Source organism: Babylonia areolata, chromosome 13 (assembly GCF_041734735.1).
Source record: "Babylonia areolata isolate BAREFJ2019XMU chromosome 13, ASM4173473v1, whole genome shotgun sequence".
Taxonomy (NCBI): Eukaryota; Metazoa; Mollusca; class Gastropoda; order Neogastropoda; family Buccinidae; genus Babylonia; species Babylonia areolata.
Genome location: NC_134888.1, coordinates 5,121,965 through 5,146,532, shown reverse-complemented (window position 1 = coordinate 5,146,532; position 24,568 = coordinate 5,121,965). Strand labels below are relative to the sequence as shown.

General features: G+C 41.9%; 1 protein-coding gene across 1 annotated transcript in view; it reads left to right on the top strand.

Moving 5' to 3' along the window:
- The window catches only part of LOC143289000 (uncharacterized), a 138,886-nt gene extending 115,402 nt beyond the window's left edge, over positions 1–23,484 (top strand). Inside the window, exons 21-24 of the mRNA XM_076597746.1 lie at positions 53–162; positions 982–1,119; positions 2,957–3,034; positions 23,257–23,484. Of these exons, the coding sequence (XP_076453861.1) occupies positions 53–162; positions 982–1,119; positions 2,957–3,034; positions 23,257–23,370 (440 nt within the window). The 3' untranslated portion in view covers positions 23,371–23,484. The remainder of the gene's footprint in view (positions 1–52; positions 163–981; positions 1,120–2,956; positions 3,035–23,256) is intronic.
- Positions 23,485–24,568: the final 1,084 nt, after the last annotated feature.

Sequence of the window (24,568 nt, the reverse complement as noted above, 5' to 3'; positions counted from 1 at the left end):
TGACTAACCGGTAGAACTAAGGGTTGATGTGGATGGCCAGTGCTGTCGGCAGGAGCCATGAAGATGCTGGAGGAGTACAAGGACGTCAACCCCAACTTCACCATCAGGCGCCGCGAGGAGCAGCAGAGGGAGGAGAACCAGCAGCTGGAGATGTTGAGACAGGTGGGTGTGGGTGTGGGTGTGGGTGGGGCGGGGCATGTGGAGGGGATGTGGGGGTGGGTGTGAATGTGAGTGTGAGCCGTATAATCACAGATGTCCACCATTGCTGTTGTCATGATTGCGGATATCTATGATTGCCAAATAATCACATATGTCCACCATTGCTGTTGTCATGATTGCAGATATCTATGACTGCCTTATAATCACATACAGATATCTATGATTGCCTTATAATCACATATGTCCACCATTGCTGTTGTCATGATTGTAGATATCTATGATTGCCTTATGATCACACATGCCCACTGCTATTGTTGCTATGATTGCAGATACCCCGTGATGCCAACTGTTATGTTTTTGCCGTATTTTGTTACACCCGATTGCAGTTTGTTCTGACATTATGCCAATGTCAGAATTATTCCAAGACGTTCATTTTCGACTAGACAGCATGGTCATTTGCTTTCCGTAACATTGCCCAGATGCTCTAGACCCATGGATCATGAGGCCACGGCAGTTACTACTAACCTTGGTCACACTTGATGATCCTCACCTAATCGCATGCATGTTTACATTGAAACAGGATTGAGTGGACCAATCAGCTTAATCGAAGCCTAAATGTTTGTATACCTTGCGAATAAAATGTACGTTTGCTGATGTGGCCTGGGAGTGCGACTGTTCCTACCAAATTCAAAATGTTCCTAGCAAATTTCCTGATTGTTTGTTTCTACAAACACTTGACAGGGGTTAGCATCTCTGGATACCTACCTCTGATTGTCGTACAATCACAGATGTCCACCACTGCTGTTGCTATAACGGTTGCAGACGATAGAGTCGCGGCTGAAGGTGACGCTGCCGGACAACCTGCCCGAGGCCCTGAGGGACGGAGTGGTGCTGTGTCACCTGGCCAATCAGATCCGCCCGCGCTCCGTGGCCAGCATCCATGTTCCCTCCCCTGCCGTGGTACGTGTCGTGTAGCGGGGCACACTCGTTGAATGTTCTTATTCGTCGCTGTTTGTTTTTTTTGTAAAACCCATCCAAAACGTCTCTGTTCTGCTGTTTTATTATATTATTATTAATTATTAATTAATTAATTAATTTTATTTTATTCTATTAAAAATTAAATAAAAAAATTATTATTAATATTATTTATTTATTTTTATTTTATTTATTTATTTATTTATTTATTTATTTTATTTTTATTTTTATTTTTTGTACGCTTATTGTTGACTTCATCAAGTTTTTGCGCCTTGTACATAGTAGTAGTAGTAGTAGTTCTTTTTTTTTTCTTTTTTTATATTTGTTTATTATTTATTTCCTTCTTTTTTTTTCCCCCCTCAAGGCCTGACTAAGCGCATTGGGTTACGCTGCTGGTCAGGCATCTGCTTAGCAGATGTGGTGTAGCGTATATGGATTCGTCCAAATGCAGTGACGCCTCCTTGAGTTACTGAAACTGAAACTGTTCTGCCATGAAGAGGAGTGTGTGTGAGAACCACACTGAAAAGACTTAAAGCAGTGACTAAGGTGTTTTCGTGTGTCAATACATGATATTCCCTGAGAATTGCAGGAGAAAGAAGAAGAGCTTATATAGTTCAAATAAAACAATGGAAGGGGTGGCTTGAAGATCTAAAGCAAGATGAGCATTCCATGGCGAAAAGGTTTATGAATATTTTTGTAATCTTGAAAAATATACTTTTTGTAAACAAGCAAATGTTATATAATAAGTGTCAGATCAAGGTAATTTAATGACAGAAATAGATGAAATGTAAGTGGCAACAAGATGTTATCACGAAGACCTGTGCAGACAACAGAAGGAAAGAAACAGACATTAGTGATTACGTTGATAGCTTGCCCGGTCTGCATGAAATTGAATGGAAACAATTAGGAGGATGAATTACAAGACAAACCGCTGAAGATCTACACAGAATGCAAAATGACACAGTCCAGGCACAGATAAAATGACTGAAATATATATATTTTTTTTCTGGAAAGACATTGGGGACTTTTGTAGTTAGATCGATGGGCGCCATAGCCGAATGGTCAAAGCGTTGGACTTTCGATCTGAGGGTCCCAGGTTCGAATCACGGTGACGGCACCTGGTGGGTAAAGGGTGGAGATTTTTCCGATCTCTCAGGTCAACATATGTGCAGACCTGCTAGTGCCTGAACCCCCTTCGTGTGTATATGCATGCAGAAGATCAAATACGCACGTTAAAGATCCTGTAATCCATGTCAGCGTTCGGTGGGTTATGGAAACAAGAACATACCCAGCATGCACACCCCCGAAAACGGAGTATGGCTGCCTACATAGCAGGGTAAAAACGGTCATACACGTAAAAGCCCACTCATGTGCATACGAGTGAACGCAGAAGAAGAAGTAGTTAGATCATTGAATGAAGGAGAAAAGTCAACAATGCGAAAAGAAGAGAGATGTCTACCAAATATCTACCAAACACATGTCTACCAAACCTCGAGGATACCTACAGAATTGGAGGCCTGTATCGTTGATAAATGTTGTTTTTTTGAGATAGGATCTGCATGCAGAGCTAATAGAATAAAGTCAGTTTTGCTAAAGCTAATAGATGAAGATCAGACAGTTTTTATCCCAGGCAGATGAATTGTTGATAAGTTGGGAATTATGTGTGCACCGCGGTGTGTGTGTGTGTGTGTGTGTGTGTGTGTGTGTGTGTGTCTCTCTCTCTCTCTCTCTCTCTCTCTCTCTCTCTGTGAACTTTCTGTGGATGGACCGGCCTAGCGCTCAGTTCACCGTCATCCCTTTTCTCTGTCGCTGCTGCTTTCAGCCCAAGTTGACGTCAGCCAAATGTCGGAGGAATGTGGAAAACTTCCTGGATGCTTGCAGAAAGATTGGCGTAGATCAGGTAAGTGCTTTTGTCACTTTCTCTCCCCCACCCCCACTCCCCTCTCGTCTTTACTTTCTCTGCCCTGTTCCCCTGCTTTCTCTTTCCTTGGCTGTCTTTCCTATCCGCCCACTCATGCTCTCTCTCTCTCTATGTCCTCTCCCCTTGTTAATTTGAATCCTTTTTTTTTTTTTTTTTTTTTTTTTTTTTAATGTGTGGGAGAAAGAATTAGGGTTGGGAAGAGGGGAAAGACAGACATATTTTGTTTTTAGATTTTTTAGGGTTTTTTTGATTTTTTTTTTAAAGTGGAGATGACGTGATGGTTCGACTGAACAGCACACACCAGTATTGAGTGACAGATGGACAGCTGGAGAGTGATGTATTGGCTGAAATGTTATTATTCAGCTTGTATCTTAGAATGTGTTATTGTCAAGAGTTACATTGATACGATAATATACACCCAAATAGATGTATGTAAGATGAAATATTATTATCCAGTTTATATCTTAGAATGTATTATTGTCAAGAGTTACATTGATATGATGATATAAACCCAAATAGATGTATGTAAGATGAAATATTATTATCCAGTTTATATCTTAGAATATATTATTGTCAAGTGTAATATTGATGCATATAAGCTGAAATATGGTATTATTATTCCGCTTATAATTCAGAATGTAATATCGTCAAGAGTTGAATTGATGTAATAATATAAACCCAAATAAATTCCAAGGTAAAAACAATGTGTGTATTATTGTCAAGAGTAATATTGATGCATACAAGCTGAAATATGGTATTATTATTATTATTCCGCTTATAATTGAGAATGTAATATCATCAAGAGTTGAATTGATGTGATAATATAAACACAAATAGATTCAAAGGTAAAAACAGTGTGTAGTTGTTGGTTTTTTTGTGTTTTTTTTGCCCCGTACATCAGGCTTGTTCACGTGAAGGTTATGGTAAAAAAAAAAAAAAAGAAAGAAAAAAAAGTTTAATACAGAAGTACAGATAAACAGTGTGTAACTGGAGAATATATACAGAACCAAAGGCCATTATTATTTATTTTCTGTGCACTATTGACCATGACCAGTGTGTGTGATTTTTTTTGTGTTTTTTTGTGTTTTGTTATGATTAGCCACCAATGCTTTAGATGTTTTCTGTTTAGTTTGACGTCACGTTCTTTTGCAGACTTGTCTTTCTGGATTTTTTGACTCACTTGTGTAAACAAAGTGAGTCTATGTTTTAACCCGGTGTTCGGTTGTCTGTGTGTGTGTGTGTGTGTGTCCGTGGTAAACTTGAACATTGACATTTTCTCTGCAAATACTTTGGTCAGTTGACACCAAATTAGGCATAAAAATAGGAAAAAATTCAGTTCTTTCCAGTCATCTTGTTTAAAACAATATTGCACCTCTGGGATGGGCACAAAAAAAAAAAGAAAAAAAAAAAAGCCTAATTATATGCAAACTGCATTTACTGTTATATTTATATTTTTTGTATTCTCTAAACTTGGCACTTTGATCTGATATTCTGACCCAACAACAAGAGCAGTCATTATTTATTTATTATCATTTTTTGTTCAAACAGGAACTTCTTTTGCTAAGCATGGAAGTTTTATTTATTTTGCAAACGTTTTGGTGCAGATAGTAAAAAAGGGAAATTACTCTGTAATTAATGCTAGGGGACTTAATTTGCTTTAAACTGCTCTTTCTCATCTTAAACATTACTTTTTGAAATTATACTCAATACATAAAAAAGCTTGGATTTTTTTTTTTTTTAAAGTGTATCACAAGTGAGTCTTGAAGGCCTTGCCTCTCTTGTTGTTGTTGTTGCCTTGGTCCTGTTCTCTGTGCATTTGTGCGATGAAATGACATGGTGTATGTGGGTGTCCATGAGTTGGTTTTGTCACAGCACTGTGATTGTGATGGTTTTTTTTAGGAATGTGAATGGTTCTGTAGATGTGGTGAAGTTGTGTACTGCTTTTAGCATCTTTTTATAAAAAAAAAAAAAAAAGTTTTGAAGTGTGTGTTTTGTTTTTGTTTTTTCGTTTGGGTTAAGTATGTCACCTTTTGAATCCTTCGGCCTCTGGCTCTGTCTCATTCTCTCTTTTTCTTTTTTTTTTTTTTTTTTTTTTTTTTTTTTTTTGTTTTGAATTTGTTAATTGTTAATTCTTTATCTTTTCTTCTTTTTTTTTTAAAAAAAGAAAGAATTTCTTGTGGTACACATTGTGCAGACTTGTTAAAGAACTGACATTGGTGCCATATTGCATGGCAGTGTGTGTGTGTGGGGGTGTTTTTTGTATGCGTGGGAGTGAGAGATGGGCATATTGCGTGTCTGTCTGTGCACTGACAGATGCGTTAAGTTTTAAGTTGATAAATGTAAATAAAATGAGGGCATATGATCATCCCTTTCCTAAGCTTCTGGACCATAATCAGAGATGCCAGCTGTTAAAATTTTGCCGTATTTTGTTACGCTTGATCGCGGTTTGTTCTGACGTTACGCCAGCGTCAAAATTGTTCCGAAGAGTTCATTTCCGACTACATAGCATTGTCACCTGCTTTTCTGTCGTAACATTACCCAGACGCTCAAGACCTATTGATCACGAGGCCAGGGTAAACACTACTAAACCTTGGTCTCACGTGATGATGCTCAGCTAATTGCGTGTGTGTGTACATTGAAACAGCATTGAGTGGGCCAGTTAACCTTAATTGTTTGCCCGAACAAGAGAGAACGTGGCTGTGTCTAGGTCAGACAGCGTCTGTGCCCAGTGGATTGTTGATGTAGCTCGGAGTCCGAGTGTTCCTGCCAAATTCAGAATGTTCCTACCAAATTGCCTGATTGTTGCAGGGCTGCCTACCGTCCCGGGGTACGGGTATTTGTCCCGGAAAACAATGAAAACGGACAGTCCGTCCCGGGAATCCACTTTTCGGTTTCGTGTCCCGGGAAAAAGTCTTTAGGCGAATACGCATCGACTGACTATGGCCACACCGCCAAAAGTGTGACCAGCGCGCATGCGTATAGGCCGATGTGGAACTTTCGAGAGAGATTGAAATAATGGCGTCGAAGCGAAGCAGCAAGGAGTGCGAATCTACATCGAAGAAGAAAGCAAAACTTTCATTGAGAAGTACACCGAGACATGGCCATTTATTAAGCGCGGCAAGACAGACACTTACGCTTGTGAAATTTGTGCCTGCGAGTTTTCCATCGGTTCAGGAGGACGGGACGAAATCACTCACCATGTGTCAACCGAGAAGCATAAAAAACACACCAAAATTCGCGATTTTTTTCATTTCATTTTCTTTGAGGTGGTAAAATCTGACGTCATAAGAGGTGTCCCTGGAAATCAGGCTTCGTCCCTGGTTTTTAAGATGTGTTTCCCTGGAACTTGAAAAGGGGGGTAGGCAGCACTGTTGTTGCTACAAACACTTGACAGGGGTTGGCATCTCTGTTCATGGCTATAATGCCCCCTTCATGTATATATCATGGCTAAAATGCCCCCTTCGTGTATTCATCATGGTTGTATTGGTCTTTTTGTCAGTAGAGGAGGTCTTTGGGTGCCTTGTCATGAAATCCTTTCAGCAGCACTGTTTTACCAGTATGTGAAAAATGAAACTGTTGTGTGTGTGATTGTAGCACCTGTTTTCAGATTATTGAAACTCATTTTTTGCGTGTTTGTATTGACTGTAATCATGATCATGAACGACATGTATTGTCAAATTCATTGTTCATAATCTGTGATAATGTTTTAGATTTTGTGATGAGAATAAACAAGTGACAGTTGACGTTAGGCGTTTCATTGTTATGCATGAAGATAAACAATTGAAGGCTGTTTAGGACATAGCGAAGAAACAGTACAGTGTGTGATGTTATTACAAATCAAGGTAATTATTTTTGGTGTGGGAATGTATCATCGGAATTTGCATGTGATGCGTATGATTCAGATTGTTTGATGGGCTGATGGAAGTTAGCTGTTCATTATGTCTGGATGTCTGCAGGTATGTTTGCTGTAGTGTTGGAGGCAGTGAATCACCAGCCATAATAATGACTGCTTAAACAGTGTTTAGGTCTGGTTGGGGGAACAGCTGTGTGTAGAAAACAGTCACATGGATTGGAAAGATTCGTAGTTGTTTATGTGGATTCCAGTGCGTATCTGTGTAGCTTCAAAGTGTCTGAAGTTGTTCATTGTACAATTACTATTAAGAGAGAGGGGAAGAGAGACAGACAGAGAGAGGGTGGGTGGGGGAAACTGAGGAAGTGTCTTCTTCTTCCTTGTTCGCCTCCCATTAGATAAGCAGCCCGGTGTCCTTGATGAAGGCTGCCATATAGTTTGGCTTCCACTGCTGTCGGTGTTGGCCAGTACTTCCTCCTGGATGCTGCATGCGTTGTACAGTTTTGAAGGATGTGGTCGGTTGTCATTGGTCCACTGAGGAAGTGTCAAACAGTGTGTTAATTTGGATGTTTACTGTCTGTTCTGTCATGCGACGTTGTGCTTTGACGTTTGTGTGCTGTATCAAAGCTTGGGTAGAAAATAGCGTGAGCATTCACTTCGCAAGGTTTTCATATTGTGTTGTGGTGGTGTCTTGCGTTCACTGATAAACTGGATCGTGCGCAGTGGTTAAGGTGGTGGTGTGTGTCATCCGTTGTGATCAGCGGTCCTCATGTTTCACCCTCCGAGTGTAGATGGTTTGAGCCTGATGACGTTGTGAAAGGAAGCGCTGGCTGTCCTTCTGACCGTGTGTGATGTAAGAAAGAGGTGTTGTGGCAGAATCAGCTAGCTATTGGATAAGATAAGATAAGAATAACTTTATTATCTCCAACTGGAGAAATTTGGTCAGGTGCATTATCACAACATATACAAGTAAACAACATGGGGACCATAACTGTAAAAGTCAACAACAGCTTTTACGAATATTGCGAAGATACAAATGTAAAAAATATCACATACACCGTTTCATACATACATCCACACACTGCAGGTAATAACTAGTATTCTTAATGTAAAAACAGAAAGAATTAAGAAACATTATTTGAATATAATTATAAACATAATTGGACTTGTGATCCAGTGTTGACCAGTGATCAGGGCTCGATTCCCCCCGTTTCTGCCTGGTTTTGTGTCCTCAGGAAAGGCACTTCACTCCGATTTTCCTCACCCCCACTAAGGTGTGGATGGATACCTGACAGCTAGGGAAGGTTCTTCTTCTTCTTCTTCTTCTGCGTTCACTTGTATGCACACGAGTGGGCTTTTACGTGTATGACCGTTTTTACCCCGCCATGTAGGTAGCCATACTCCGTTTTCGGGGGTGTGCATGCTGGGTATGTTCTTGTTTCCATAACCCACCGAACGCTGACATGGATTACAGGATCTTTAACGTGCGTATTTGATCTTCTGCTTGCATATACACACGAAGGGGGTTCAGGCACTAGCAGGTCTGCACATATGTTGACCTGGGAGATCGTAAAAATCTCCACCCTTTACCCACCAGGCGCCGTCACCGTGATTCGAACCCGGAACCCTCAGATTGACAGTCCAACGCTTTAACCACTCGGCTATTGCGCCTGTCATAGGGAAGGTTCAAACTGTGCAAGGAGACAGCTGTTAACAGACAAAGTTGTCAGGTTGGTGTGATGATGTCAAACTTCTGTGACAGTGATACAGTCATTTTTTATGCTTGAGAGTTTGTGTGTATCTTTTGCCTGCATCCACTAGTGTGTTCACGGAAAGTAGGATGAATACAGTCCTGGGAATCTTTTGATTTGAAAAAAGTCATGGCAGGGGGGAATTGACAAGACCATTTCTGAGAAAGTGTCATGGTATGTGTGGTATCAACAAGCATGCAGTTTATGAAAAGGTTGGGGCAGTTCACATTAAAGTTCACAGAGACAGAAATGTTGTGGACGGAAAGGAAGCTGGTGAGAGATTCTGTGTTTGTCATTGGGTGGCTTCTCGGAATGTCGCTGCTGCTCAGTGCTTTTTGACATTTCAGCTTTCAGCAAAAGAGATTACAGCTCTTATTTTCAGTTCTTTTACACACACACACACACACACACACACACACACACACACACACAAATAAATTCTAAACTAAACAATGCAATCATCCACAATTTGATCTTTGCGAAAGCAGTTAAAAGATGAAAAAAAGAAGGGAAAGAAAAAAGGTCTTCTAATGAACCCAGTGTTACAGTCTCAAACTGTTTGAACTCTAGCATTGTAGGAAATGTTGTTGTGTTACTATTTTTCACTTCTTCTTTTGCTTATGTGTAATCATGATTGTGTGTGTGTGTGTGTGTGTGTGTGTGTGTGTGAAAATCATGACTTTTTTTTTTAAAGTGCTTTAAATTTTGTTACTTTCAGTACCTCTGTATTATGTTGATTTTTTTTTTCTTTTTCATTGTATTACATAATTTTTATTTCTTATTTCTTGATTGTATTGTGCATTTTATGATATGTACATTTCAGTACAGTGTGGACGGTTATTGTCAATCCACTTCAGCTACTTTCAGATCATTCAGCTTATGCTCCTCTGATAATTGTCTTTGTGAGCATCGGATAGGATTTCTTACTGGTTGAAAGCATGCTAATTTTTGTTAGAATTCATTTTGATAGTAATGCCATCTGACATGGTGTGATACTGTGATAGTGTCTGAAGGTGTGTGCTGAATTTTTTTTAATTTTTTTTTTTAACCCACCACTGCCCATACTTTTTCAAATGCCCTGTTCCAGTTTTCTCACTTGAACACAATGAGGTCTCCAGATCTGAATGATTCTAGCTTAAAAAAAAAACAACAACCAAAAAACCCCCCAAAACAACAACAAAAAACCCCATCATGTCATTGTCTAACATTGCTTTACCCTTTAAAACGGACTGTGCTTTACTCATAAACTCTGACTGTGCTTTAGTTAACTCACTCCACTACAGGTATGAGATAACTTGTACCATGATTATTTCCCCTGTGGACCAGGTATGATGTATTTCTGGGACCAATACACTATTCTATTTCTAATTTAGTGTGTTCTGGCCTGGTACAGTTGGCCTTCGAAGACGAACCGTTAACAGATTTTGTAAGCGTGAAAACGAAGCTTTATTCAGCCTGGCAGATCAACAATTCTCCATTGATTTTCTAATTCTCCATTTTTAGTGAACTATCCTATCTCTGCGGCTGCTTTAACTTCTACACTCCATCTCGCTTACTGCGATCGGCTTTGGATCCACTCTGTTTACGCACACCCAGATTCAAACACTCTGTCTCTGGACCTTGCAATTGGAATGAACTTCCTCTTTCGCTTCGTCAAGTCTCCACACTCAGCTCTTTCAAGTCTGGCCTTGAAAACCCACCTCTTCCCAAAATAGCCTCCCTTGCCTGCCTCTTCCTTGTCTTTAGTTTCTACAGTTTTAGAGTTATGCATGCATGTGAATGACTGGTGCGAAAGCGCTTTGATTTGTCTCTGCACAAGATTCAGCGCAATATAAATACCCCTTTTTTTTTCCTCTGTGGTCTGTGGGGAGTTGTAGCAGGCATGCAATTGTAGGGCAGAATGAGTTGATAGCATGGGGTTGTGCTTTGTCCAGGAACACTGTCTGTGCTTTATCCTAAAGCACTGACTGTGCTTTTACCCAGGAAATGATTATTGTGGAATATAATTTGTCACCACGGACTGGACTGAAATGTTATCCTGTGGGTACCCTGTTGAGTGACACAGGTTGGTAGATGGTGACGGAGTGTTGTTGGAATGGTTGATTGATTTTTAAATTTTATTTTTTTTATTTTTTACTTTGTGTTTGTGTGTGTTTGATCATTGATGTCTCTTTTTAACCTTCTTTTTTCTCCTATCTTTTAAAACTTTTATAATTACTGTTGTTTTTACAGTATTGTTTTTTACACTTTTTTTTTTTGGTCACACAATGTTGATGACAGTGGTGCCTTTTTTGTGGTTTGGATAATGTTAGGATTTACTCCCAAAGTGATTTAATTCTGAAACCTGTAAACCTTCACTCAGTTATTATTTTGTGTATTATGTCAGACTTTTTTTTTCTTCTTCTTCTTTTATGGTCATGTTTATTTTCTTTTTGAAATCCATTTGTGTGTGTGTGTGCATGACTCAGTTTAAGCCAGACACATTGATACAGGAAACAAATGATGAGTGCCTAGTGGCTGCTCTCAGTTGGCACTTTCCAGGTAGGCAGCATGTTTTGCAAACGACTCCATGTTTGTAAAGCGCTTAGAGCTTGGTCTCTGGCCGAGGATAGGCGCTGTATAAGTATCCATATCAACTACATAAGAGTACCTATGATGTTAATGACTCTTGGAGCTCCAGCGACCAGACATTCATAGGCATAGGTTGTAGTCTGAACAGTGTGGGTTGGACCAGTGTGTGTGGCATTGATGATGGGTGGTTTTGAGCATTGCACAGATCAGACCTGCCAACTGATAGATTCTGAGCAGAATTTGATTCAGTCGTGTGGGTTTTGATGCACTGTTGTGTTCATGTAGCAAATGCTGTGGTCAACTGGAGGGGGGTGGGGTGGGGGGGGGGGGAATCATTGGTGTGCTATAGACACTTTGACTAAATTGTACTGATAAGTTTTGCTGGAGGTTGCCAGCTCTGACTAATCTTTGTTCTTAGTTCAGATATGCCCACAGTCACGATCTGTAGATATATATATTTTTGATAAAAAAAGAAAAGAAAAAAAGCCATGAATAATGTCTATACATTACAAAAATGAGGGAAATACACGACAATTCTGGAGTGGGGGTGGGAGAGGGGGGGGGGTGGGGGGGAATTGCACAAGGTTGATATCTTCAGACAATCGCAGTGGCAGTTCAGACATGCACACACCAGCATTCTGTCTGAACTGAAAATCTAGAAAGGCTTTGAGATGAATCAGCAAACCGACATCAACAGTGGCAAAGAAAATAATGTGTGGAACACGTCACCACAAAATCAGTGTGATTGTCATCTGTAGCTGAGCGACAAGATCAGAACTTCAAGAAATAGTGTTCCCAGAATTGTGAGTTGGTGTTACTGATGATTTTGTCTTGTTCAGGATTTCTGAACACTGATGGTCAGATGCTGTGATCAGCAGTGACAGGTCTTATTGGGGGGGTTGGCAGTTGTGGCTAATGGATGTCCTTAGTTTGCTCAGGTCCACGTATGAGAAGAAGATGAGTTAGCCCCCTTTGCTTTCCTTGGGAGTGATTCAGCTTGTGTCCCGCTCTTTAGTTTTTGCAGCAGAGTATGGATAGTTGGTATCTCCTTTTTAATTGTCTCAGTTTTCATCGTAGTATATTGTGGATGAGTTGGTGTCTGCTGTTTTAGCTTCCTTAGTGAGTGGTGAATGAGTTGGTGTCTTGTCTGTCTGTAATCTTTGTGTCTTTGACGACGTCACGACGTAGGACTGTGTGTGTGCGATGTTGTAACTTGCTGACAAAGGTCAGCAGAGAATTAACAAACAGAAGTTGTAATGCTGTCAAGAGTATCACCACCCACTTGGGTCGTCAGAGAGGGTGGATGGCTAGTGCAGTAGTTCACAAAATGTTGGGGATGACGGAACATTCTGGTGCAAGAATGATAATGACAATGGATACTTACTTAGCACTATTTCCAGAAAACTGCTTAAGGTACTTTTGTTACAAAACTCAACACATTACATAGCGTTTCATATACACGCCAAAATATTCCTAGCAAGCGATACACACACACACACACACACACACACACACACACACACACACACACACACAATGCATACATTCATAAAGCGTATGCTCAAACATATATATATACATACCTGGCCCCGACCCCACACATGCATGCTAGGGATGACATAACTAACATTCTGGTGCCAGAATAAGGCATAGTGTGTGTGGATGACTGGAAGATCTGTGTCTGAAGCCAAGATTTGACCGTGTCCTTTCTCCTCTTGATGTGGCTGTTGTGTTGTTCCTTGTGTCGGTGAACCCGCTGTGCTTCCTTTCTTTCTTTCTTTCTTTCTTGTGCTTTGTTACCTTCTTTCCTTCTCTACGTTCTTGTGATTTCTTATCTTGTTTCTTTCTTTCCTTTCTTGTGATTTTTTTTCTTTTTATATCTTTTTGTGCTGGGCTGTCTTCTGTATACATGATACCCATTGTTAGAGAGCCGTGGAATTTGGACTTTCTTTTTGAAGTATTGATATTTTATTTTATACCTGGTGAAGTGACATTGTTTGTGATATCCTTGTTTGGAGATCCCTTTTGTTTTTGACTGCACAGTGGTGAAATTCCATAGAAAAGGAAGAGAAAAAAATGCGGAATTCACTCTGAAAGAAAAACAACACATATTGCCATTTTAATCGCATAAATTCATTGACCCGACTTGGGCACAAACTTTGTACAAACTTTGCTGCAGATCATTTCGTCAGCATGAGGTATACCCAAGAATACAGTGAAAATGGTTAGAACTGTAAGGTATACCCAAGACTTCAGCTATACCCAAGAATATGGCGATAAATTAACTCACAGGATGTGTGGATGCTCTGTGATGATTGGGAGAATTGTTCGAACTGTTAGGTATACCCAAGACTACAGAAATAGCACATCGTTGACGGGCACAATAGCCGAGTGGTTAAAGCGTTGGACTTTCAATCCAAGGGTCCCGGGTTCGAATCACGGTGACGGCGCCTGGTGGGTAAAGGGTGGAGATGTTTACAATCTCCCAGGTCAACATATGTGCAGACCTGCTAGTGCCTGAGCCCCCTTCATGTGTATATGCAAGCAGAAGATCAAATACGCACGTTAAAGATCCTGTAATCCATGTCGGCGTTCGGTGGGTTATGGAAACAAGAACATACCCAGCATGCACAACCCCGAAAACAGAGTATGGCTGCCTACATGGCGGGGTAAAAACGGTCATACACGTAAAAGCCCACTCGTGTGCATACGAGTGAACACAGAAGAAGAAGAAGAAGCCTGTGACATGACTGATCATGCCGTGTTTTCTGCGTGTTGACAGAAGCCGCTCGCATGCACAGTGTCGTGGGCCTGTTTGGTTAATGTCTGCCTAGATATCCTTCCACAAACTGCGAGGTGGTCGTGTTCAGTTTGACCCCTTCTTCACTGAAGTTCTTTCATTGTCGTCCTGATCACTTGATGGGTTTTTTCTTACTGTCGTTGTGGTCAGTTGATATTGTATGGTTTGCTGTCGTTGTGTCTGGCTGATACCTATCTCTGTACATGGCTGTGTTCAGTGCATGATATGTAGCTTTTGCCCAGCACAGTAGTTCCCCTTTGTTCCCCGTGTTTCTGCTTTGTCTTGAAACTTGTTCATTTTTCTTTTCTTTTTCTTTTCTTTTCTCTCTCACAATAATAATGGCCTACTCACGCTTTTAAAGTTTCGGTCAGCATCTGATCAAACGGAAGGCTTTCTTGCCAATCTGCTACGCTGCATTTGCATGAGTAGTATGTGATCCAACAACATCAGGTTAAGTTTCCCCTTGATATCTGAAGGAAGCTAGTTTATCATGTTTGTTTGTTTGTTGTTTTTCTGACAGAGAAAGATAAAAGCTTTGTCTCAGTCTTTGGGGAAAGTGGAAGTTTGTCACAGTCTTTGGGGAATGGGAAAAGCTTTGTTGTAGTCGTGGGTGGGAAGAGGAAGACTTTGTCATATTCTTGGGGGGGGGGAGGAAGACTTTGTCATGGTCTTTGGGGAAGGGAAAAGCCTTGTCATAGTCATTAAGGAAAGGGAAAAGCTTTGATTGTCATAGTCATTAGGGAAAGGGAAAAGCTTTGATTGTCAGAGTCATTTGGGAAAGGAAAAAGTTTTGATTGGCGTAGTCATTAGGGAAAGGGAAGAGCTTTGTCATGGTCATTAGGGAAAGGGAAAAGGTTTGTCATTGTCATTAGGGAAAGGGGAAAGCTTTGCCATGGTCATCAGAGAAAGGGAAAAGGTTTGTCATTGTCATTAGGGAAAGGGAAAGCTTTGTCATAGTCATTAGGGAAAGGGAAAAGGTTTGTCATAGTCATTAGGGAAAGTGAAAAGGTTTGTCATAGTCATTAGGGAAAGGGGGAAAGCTTTGTTGTGGTCATTAAGGAAAGGGAAAGCTTTGTCATAGTTATTAGGGAAAGGGAAAAGGTTTGTCATAGTCATTAGGGAAAGGGAAAGCTTTGTCATTGTCTTTGGGTGCAGGGGAGGGGGGGGGGGGGGCAACAATAAAAGACGCACTAAGGCAGAACCCGACCGTAGACAGACTAACAAAAACAGTAACACGCCCGAAACCTACTCACTGACAGACTAACAGGCATAAAACCTGATAAAAGTTTAAAAAGACAGATTCACAGCATGTTTATAGTCAGATTAACAAATCGCACAAAAACCAAACTGGACTGACCCAACACTGGACCTATGCTGGCATGTGTGTGGGGTGTAGTGTGTTGACAGTCTGCTGACCCTTATAACTATAAGGGGGCAGGGGGTCAACAGATGATTGATGTGCATGGTGAAGGGTGAATGGATAGAAGGTGGAAAGCATTGATCTAAAAATACATGGATAGCTCATTGGCCAGGAAAGCTGAAGCCATCTTGACGCACCCTTGTTTCTCGTATCCGGTCATCAGTCCGTTGACAAGTCGTCTGCTAACTGGTGGTAGTTTCTGACTTGTAGCCGTGTATCTTCTATGAAATCATGTTATGCTTGCCCCCACGACATGCCAGCTGTTGTCTTGATTGATATCTGCCAGTGGTTTATTTACCAAAGTTATGACAGGAAAACAGTGCAGTGACACACGGTGCAGTCTTGCAGTGGAGACACACACAGGAATGTCAGCTTAACTAACACTGTGAGCAAGTGAAAGCTTTGCCGTGAAGCCAGTTGAGCGCTCGGCTACACATACGAAGTCACTGCTTCACGCTATACTGACATGAGAAGCAAAATGGCTGATTGAACACTTCTGATGGCTTCAGTAAGAAAAGTGGCTCAAAGGAGGCATGCGCTGTCCATGTATTTTTAGTCAGTGGGTGGAAAGGTGGTGACAGCAGGCATCAGCTTCCTCAGAGTGTTAGTTCAATAGAAATAGATGTAAGACAGGATCGACTTAGAGGTAGAAAAAAATGAACGAATCGAGGGGGCCGAGTCGAGACGAGTACACAGAATGTAAGAATAATATACAAACAAGCCGCATGCAGCAAAACAAGGCCAAAAGTGTAAGACGAGACAGAGCGAAAACTTGGCAAGATGGCGTGGAGAGCCTTGGCCAAAGGAATGATTCAGCACTTATAGCTTTTAAAGGCGTTCAATTGGCTAAGAGCGGACCGGGCAAGAAGGGGCGTCTTTTCACTGTCAGTCACGCGAAATTTGGCCAAGCAGAGCAAACCGATAGGCCTAGTTTGCATCAGTTTGACATGGTACAGTATATGTATCACCAAACATGGAGTATAATACAAACTCCTCCTACCACCCTCACAGCAAATATCCCACTTTTGCCATAGAAACAGGGATGGGTGATATGAGCGGCGTTAGCAGCATCAAGCATTTGTAGTCTATGTAATAGTTATGTGCAGACATTAGGAAATTCTTTTCACTTGGTGCTGCCAGCCTAAGATCGCTTATGCAACCCAGCCCAGGAAATCTCTTCAGTATAGGCTGTTGGCCATTGTGATGAAAAAGTGTTCAGCTTTTCACACGGACAAAAAGTATCTTGTTATTCATATGCTGGGATTCATGTGAAAGTGAGACTGATAGCTCAACAGACTGGTAGGTCTTGAAAATTCATAGGAACGTTTCCTTTATTATTGGCACCTCATCTGAACAATTTTTTTGGTTAAGTCGACATGGCAGTCAATGTTTATGACCAAGATTCATCCAGTTATGATGTTTTATGGACTAACAAGATCCGCTGAAATGATTTCAAGCCAGGGTGTATGCAGCTTGTCACTCATTCTGATGGTGGGTGTTTGTTTTGTTTTGTTTTGCACCATGACAGCAACTTCCTGTTTAAGGGAACTAACTCTGATTGTCTGTTCCATAGCTGTGTTGCTGAAGAAAACGCTCGTTGTTGCTTGTGCAGTGCATACTCTTTTTTTTTCAAAGCCAAAGCAGAACGTTTCCATTTCTAACTGTTCTTTATAGGATGACATCAGTTAGAATTTGAAACAGTGAGCATCAGTCAAACCAAGGCTTCTCTGTGGTCACACACTAGGATTAAGAAAATTGTCACCTGTGGGAAGCAACCTGGACCACAAATGTCAAGTCCTGTCCATATCAGCCGATCAGGCCACTAAATGAATTTCCTTTTATGTGTGATATTAAACTTGTGAGTTATATCACTTTGCAGAAGTGTTTTGATTTATTTCGGTTCTGTAGAACTTGACAGTACCATTCCACTTTCCCCCCCCCCCCTCCCCCCATGAAAGTATACCTGAAAAGTGAAAAAGTGGCAAAGCCATCATGGCTCATGTGTGGCTTCTGCTTAACAACAACAAAAAGGAAAATGCTGGGTTTGTACGAACACTGATGGCTCCTTGAGAAACTGAAACTAGAAAAAGAAGGTGGGATGTACAAGAGAAGATCGAGATGCAGTCCCCGCCCCCTCCCCCCCCCCTCCCCGACGGCTCCTTGAGAAACTGAAACTAGAAAAAGAAGGTGGGATGTACAAGAAAAGATCGAGATGCAGTCCCCGCCCCCCCCTCCCCTCCCCGACGGCTCCTTGAGAAACTGAAACTAGAAAAAGAAGGTGGGATGTACAAGAGAAGATCGAGATGCAGTCCCCAACCCAACCCCCCCCCCCCCCCTCCCCGACGGCTCCTTGAGAAACTGAAACTAGAAAAAGAAGGTGGGATGTACAAGAGAAGATTGAGATGCAGTTCCACCCATCCCCCCCACCCCTCTTCACCCCTAGCCTGTCCCAGCCTGATGCCTGCTGTGGTGGTGTCAGTGGTGAAGGAATGGAGATACAGAAAATACACAGAGATGCCAACTTCTAAGATTTCACCGTATTTTGTTGCCTTCAATCGCAGTTTGTTCTGACGGTACGCCAACATCAAAACAGTTCCGACGAGTTCATTTTTGACTACACAGCATGGTCGCATGCTTTCCTTTCATAACATTAGTGATTAACCAGACGCTCTAGACTTACTGATCATGAGGTCAGGACAGTCACCGCTGACCTTGGTTTCACATGAAGATGCTCTGCTAATCGCGTGTGTGTTTATATTGAAACAGCATTGAGTGGACCAATTAGCTTTACCGTTTGCCCGAACAAGAGAGACCGTGGCTAAATCAAATTGCATCTCGGTCAAACAGCGTCTGTGCCCGTTCGCTGATGTGGCTCAGAGTCTGAGTGTTCCTACCAAATTCAAAATGCTTCTACCAAATTTCCCGATTCTCCTCCTTCATTGTCTTCAGTATAAACAAAATAGTCTCAAAGTCTGTGGCCTTTCATGCCCTGCTCTCATGGTGATACCCCTCCACTTCCGTGCTTGGGATGAGTCCTGTCAGTGTCATCAGTGTCGGCAGATTCATGGGGGGCTGTTGTTTGAGGGACGTGGTGGCGGTCTCCACTCTGGGAGGGACGCTCACTCAGTCTGGCTCCACGACTAAGCCATTATTGTCGTCAGTATGGGGCTTAGTAGGTGGTGTCCTAAGTACGTTAAAACAGAACAGGCACCACTGAACACCACCGAAGTGACTCAGCAGCAGTGCAGGGTCTCCTCTGGTGTGTGGCCTCCTGGCGACCTAACATCGATGGCTCCCTGTGGACTGCCGACGCTGGAACTGCGACAGACAAACCTGGGTGTGGCCGTGTATGGGGGAATCTAAATGAGCGGCGTGGGAGTAATGCCACTGAAGCGGTGCAGATGATGGGGCAGCAAAAAAAAAAAAAAAGAATAAATAAATAAGAAATAAAATTTTTTTTCCGATTGTTGCTACAAATACCTGACAGGGGTTGGCATCTCTGAATACTGAACATGGTGGATCGGGTGGGGGGGGGGGGAAGTGTGCATGCTTTGCGGGGGGTGGGGGGTGAGGGCGATGGGTGAGGGAAGGGAAAGGGCACAGCATGCGGTGGTGGGTGGTGTGCGTGGTTTTTCAGAGAGACCTGTGCAGTGTGGACGACGTGGTTCAGAGCCTGCGGCTGTGTCGTGTGGCGGGCACCGTGCTCCGCCTGGGCACGTTCCCCCGCATCACGCCCACCGACTTCCGCACGGCCCAGTTCTGCCTCTGCGTCTTCCTCGCCTCCCTCCTGGCTGTCGTTGTGCAGAAGCTCTACTGGCTCTGACTGGATGGCTGGCTTTGTGTGTGGGTGTGTGTGGGTGTGAGAGAGAGAGAGAGCTGACTTCGGCCTGCTTCGAGGGGTGGAAAAGCTGAATCCCCCTCCCCCACCCCCTCTTTTTTTTGTTTTATTTTGGAAGGGGTAGTGAGGGTGTTTTTTTTCTCCTTTGCCATGTTGATTTATTTTAATAATTTTTGTGCTGTCGGTTTGTCAGACTTTGAGACAGTTGACATTGTATGTTGATAATGTGATGATATTTATGTCATTGTTTCATTTTTTGAAACTCTGTTGGTAGTGAATCTCTCTCTCTCTCTCTCTCTCTCTCTTGGATTCAGTTTAGGTCTGACAAATGTTGTCATGCTGTTGTGTACATAATATGTGTATCGTGATTTGTATATATGATACGCATCATGATGTATCACATAATTTGCATAATGTGTCATATGATGTGCTTAATGATGTGTCCATATAATGTGCTCAACAGTGTGTCATATGATTGTGTGTATTTCACATTTATTGTGTTTGGTGATATTTGGTATCACATTCCAAGTGATATGTAAATATAATGTTCACCGCAATCTATCATACAAATGTACATTGTGATGTATACCTTTGATGTGCACAGTGGTGTACCATACCCATGCACAGTGATGTGTACATACAATATTCATGGTGGTGTGTCATATAACATGCACAGTGACATGTGTGTATCTAACACTGTGAGACCTAATTGTTGGTTCGTGTGTCATATAACAGTGACATTCATTTGACATGTGTATATCTAACATTATGGAACCTGATTGCTGGTCTATATATCATACAACAGTGACGTTCGTTTGACATGTGTGTATTTAACACTGTAAGACCTGATTGTTGGTTTGTCTATCATATAATGTGCACAGTGATGTCTGTTTGACGTGTATCTAACACTGTGAGACCAAATTTCTGGTTTGTGTATCAGATAATGTGCACAGTGACGTTCGTTTGACGTGTGTATCTAACATTGTAAGACCTGATTGTTGATTTGTCTATCATTTTATATGCACAGTGACATCCGTTTGACGTGTGTGTATCTAACACTGTGAGACCTAATTTCTGGTTTGTGTATCATGTAACATGCACAGTGACGTTCGTTTTACACGTGTGTATCTAGCACTGTGAGACCTGATTTTTGGTTTGTGTATCATTGGTTTGTGTATCATACAACGTGCACAGTGACGTTCGTTTGACACGTGTGTATCTAACACTGTGAGACCTGATTTTTGATTTATGTATCATTGGTTTGTGTATCAAATAATGTGCACAGTGACGTTTGTTTGACATGGGTGTATTTAACACTGTGATACCTGATTGTTGGTGTGTGTATCATTGGTTTGTGTATCATATTACGTGCACAGTGACATTTGTTTGACATGGGTGTATTTAACACTGTGACACCTGATTGTTGATGTGTGTATCATTGGTTTGTGTATCGTATAAAGTGCACAGTGACGTTCATTTGACATGGGTGTATTTAACACTGTGAGACCTAATTTCTGGTGTGTGTATCATTGGTTTGTGTATCGTATAATGTGCACAGTGACGTTCGTTCGACATGTGTGTATCTAACGCTGTGAGATCTGATTTTTGGTTTGTGTATCATATAACGTACACAGCGATGTTCGTTTGACACGTGTGTATCTAATACTGTGAGACCCGATTGTTGGTTTCCCAATTTTTTCTCTGTGTCTGTACCATCCATCTGGGTCATTCATTGACTGCTGCTTTTTCCTCTTTTTCCCGGTAGTATGATTACTATAAGGGAAGCACCATGACCGAATCGGTTAGGCGTTGGCCTTCAGATCCAGTGTTCACCAGTGATCAGGGTTTCGAGGCCTTGTTTCGGCAGGGTGTTGTGTCTTTGGGGGAAGGCCCTTAACTCTGATTTTCCTCACTCCGCTCTGGTGAGAATGGGTTAGTTACCTGACTTTGGTTGTGGAAGGTTGAAATGGCGAAAGGAGAGGATTGTTCCCCCTGCCTTTGTGATGCCGGGCCTTGGACGGCAGTGGATACCGATGAAGTCACTGCCCCAATGACTGTATAAGGTTGTGATTGGACCTTTGAATTTTTTTTTTCTTATTAATTTATTTGCTATTCTTATAAGTATTGTTTTAATTGACTCACTTGTGTAAACAAAGTGAGTCTATGTTTTAACCCGGTGTTCGGTTGTCTCTGTGTGTGTGTGTGTGTGTGTCCGTGTGTGTGTGTGTGTGTGTGTTCGTGGTAAACTTTAACATTGACATTTTCTCTGCAAATACTTTGTCAGTTGACACCAAATTTGGCATAAAAATAGGAAAAATTCAGTTCTTTCCAGTCATCTTGTTTAAAACAATATCGCACCTCTGGGATGGGCACAAAAAAAAAGAAAAAAGAAAAAAAAGAAGCCTAATTATATGCAAACTGCATTTGCTGTTATATTTATGTTTTTGGTATTCTCTAAACTTGGCACTTTGACCTCTTATTCTCACACAACTACAGGAGTCATTATTATCATTTTTTGTTCAAACAGGAACTTCTTTTGCTAAGCATGGAATTTTTATTTATTTTGCAAACATTTTGGTGCAGATAGTAAAAAAGGGAAATTACTCTGTAATTAATGCTAGGGGACGTAATTTATCACAAGTGAGTCTTGAAGGCCTTGCCTCTCTTGTTTTTATTTTATTTTATATAAATGAGACAGGTGACGAGTGATGGCAACATTGTCTGGCTGGCTGTGTGTGCTGTTGCCCAGCCTGATGCTGTGATCTGTACAGCCGCTGTTCTTTCCTACCTCCGCTCCACACATTTTTGAGCGGAGGCGAGAGCATCCAAATCAAACAGCTGAACTTTCAAATGAAGCGAAAAAAAATCCCCTCCCCCCCCCCCCCCATACCCCCCCCAATTGAGGTGGATCAGTATATGTTGAGTGTATACATATGCATTTGTAAATGGATTGATTGTGAAGTTTTGAGGTGGTTTGTGTGTGTGTGTGTGTGTGTGTGTGTGCGTTTGCCTGCATCAGTTTGTGCATATGCTTGAAATAGCGCGCTTCCCACGTTTTTTTGTTGTTGCTGCCTGCCAGTATTAGCTAGCTGTTGGATCAGTGTAATATTGTGGCTGTTTTCTCGACTGATATTCCTTTTATATATATATATATATATATATATATATATATATATATATATATATATATATTTATTTATTTATTTATTTATTTACTTGGCTGTGTGGGTGTTATGGGGTTTTGTTATTTACAAATTGTTACACTATATATGATTATAGTATGTTTTTGTGTTTTTTTACAGGCTTTTTTCCCCCCTATAAACAGGTCATGTTGTGTTGTGCTGTGTTGCGTAAACAGACATGGTCATACTGGTCATAGTGCACAGAAATGTTTGTTAAAGGTCTGGTCAAAATGGTAATTACTAATAGTGCACAGAAATATTTTTAATGGTTTGGTCGCCCTGGTCATAGTGTATAGAAATATTGTCAATGGCGTTGAAGCAGTGTTGTATGTGGTATGAAGTTTGTTTTGACTTGTTCTTTACTTTTAAAACAAAGTACATTGCAATCAAAATAACAGAATCACAGTACATTACCAGCAAACAGTAGATATACATGCATACATACATATGTACACACACACTGACATACATACATACGTACATACATACACACACATACTTACATATTACAATCACACACTCACATACACACACACACACACACACAGAGACACGCATGCACACGTACACATGCACGCACGCACGCATGCACACGTGCGCGCACGCGCGCACACACACACACACACACACATGCACACGCACTCACAAAACTCATGACGAGACAACTTCCAGTCAGTGGCACCCTTCCACCAGTCAGTTTTGAGTTCACCGTTTTCTTTGCTCTCCCCTCTCCTCTCCCCCACACTCCCCCCACACCCCCACTACCCCCCCCCCTACCCACCCACACAGGAGCAGATCTGCGTGGCCACGGACATCATGGAGGAGCGGGGGGTGCAGCGCGTGGCCATCACGGTGGCCGCCCTGGTGGCCATCGGGAGCAACCCGCGCCAGTCGGCCGTATGACGGCTTGGGGAGCTGCTAGGGGGCGTGGCCTGCCTCCTGGTCATCCTGGTCCTTCTGCATAACGCCACCCAGCAGATGGGGCTGCCCGTTCTGCCCGACTACGACTGATGGATGAGACGAGAGGGCGGCGTGTGGGGTGGGGGGGGGTGGGGTTCGGGTCTTCTCAACCCCACTCCCTTTCCTGCCGCTACCCCCTCCTTCTTTTAACTTCTGCTTGCTTGTCTGGGCAAGCTAGGCTGGCTGGGCTCCATCGCTGTTGTTGTTGTTGTAGTCGTTGTTTTGAAGGTGTTGGGGTTTTGAGGGAGAGTGTTTGGGGGGGAGGGGGGGTGAGTGCAGAAGGACGGTGAGGTATTTGTGAGGCTTTTTCTTTTTCTTTTTTTTTCTTTGTTTTATAGTATGGTTGGTTTGTAGTTATGGATTGACAGTAGCTGTAGGGTGTTGAATGGTCACAGTTGGCTCGATTTTTAAATTTTCGTATTCTTTCTTGAAAAAAATGGAGCAGACAAAAGTGACCTAGCCAGGGGGAATAAAAAAAGAAAAAAAACACAAACCAATGACAAAGAACAACCTGGTGTCGTTATGAAAGGTTTTCAGCGGGTTTTTTTTTAAGGGGGGGCGCGGGGGAGTTTTAGGCCTTTTGTAGCACTGCTCAGTGTGTCATAGTGTTGTGTGGCTCGTGACATTTTACAGCAGATTTTAATTATGTACCACATAAATGCCTCACAAATTTCCTCACCCAAGAAACCAGCTGCCCCCACCCTCCCCTCCACCTCCACCTCCACCCTTCACCTCCCACCCACCCCCTCTCTGGGTCAGGCAGACACGACCATGGGCAACACCTGCGTTTGTCAGAGAGACAGACTTTTGAAATAATAAAATGATTATAATGAGGAAGAATGTCACAGGTAGTCAAAGAACTTTTATAATTTTATAAAAAAATTTTTTTTTTTTATAGATTTGAGGAGTACTCGGCAAGAATGCTGGTGCTATTGGGGATGGGCAGACAAGTCTTTAAAGTGTTAACACAAAAAGTACCATTGAATGTAAAGAGAATCCTGCACCAAGAATTACAGAGAACGTATATGCTTTGAAGGTTAGTCTGTGTGAAGACTTGTTCTGAAATCAAACATTTTTGTTTGTTTGTGTGTTTTGAAGATATTTTTGTGATCCTGTTACTCAGAAGAAGGAAAATTAATAG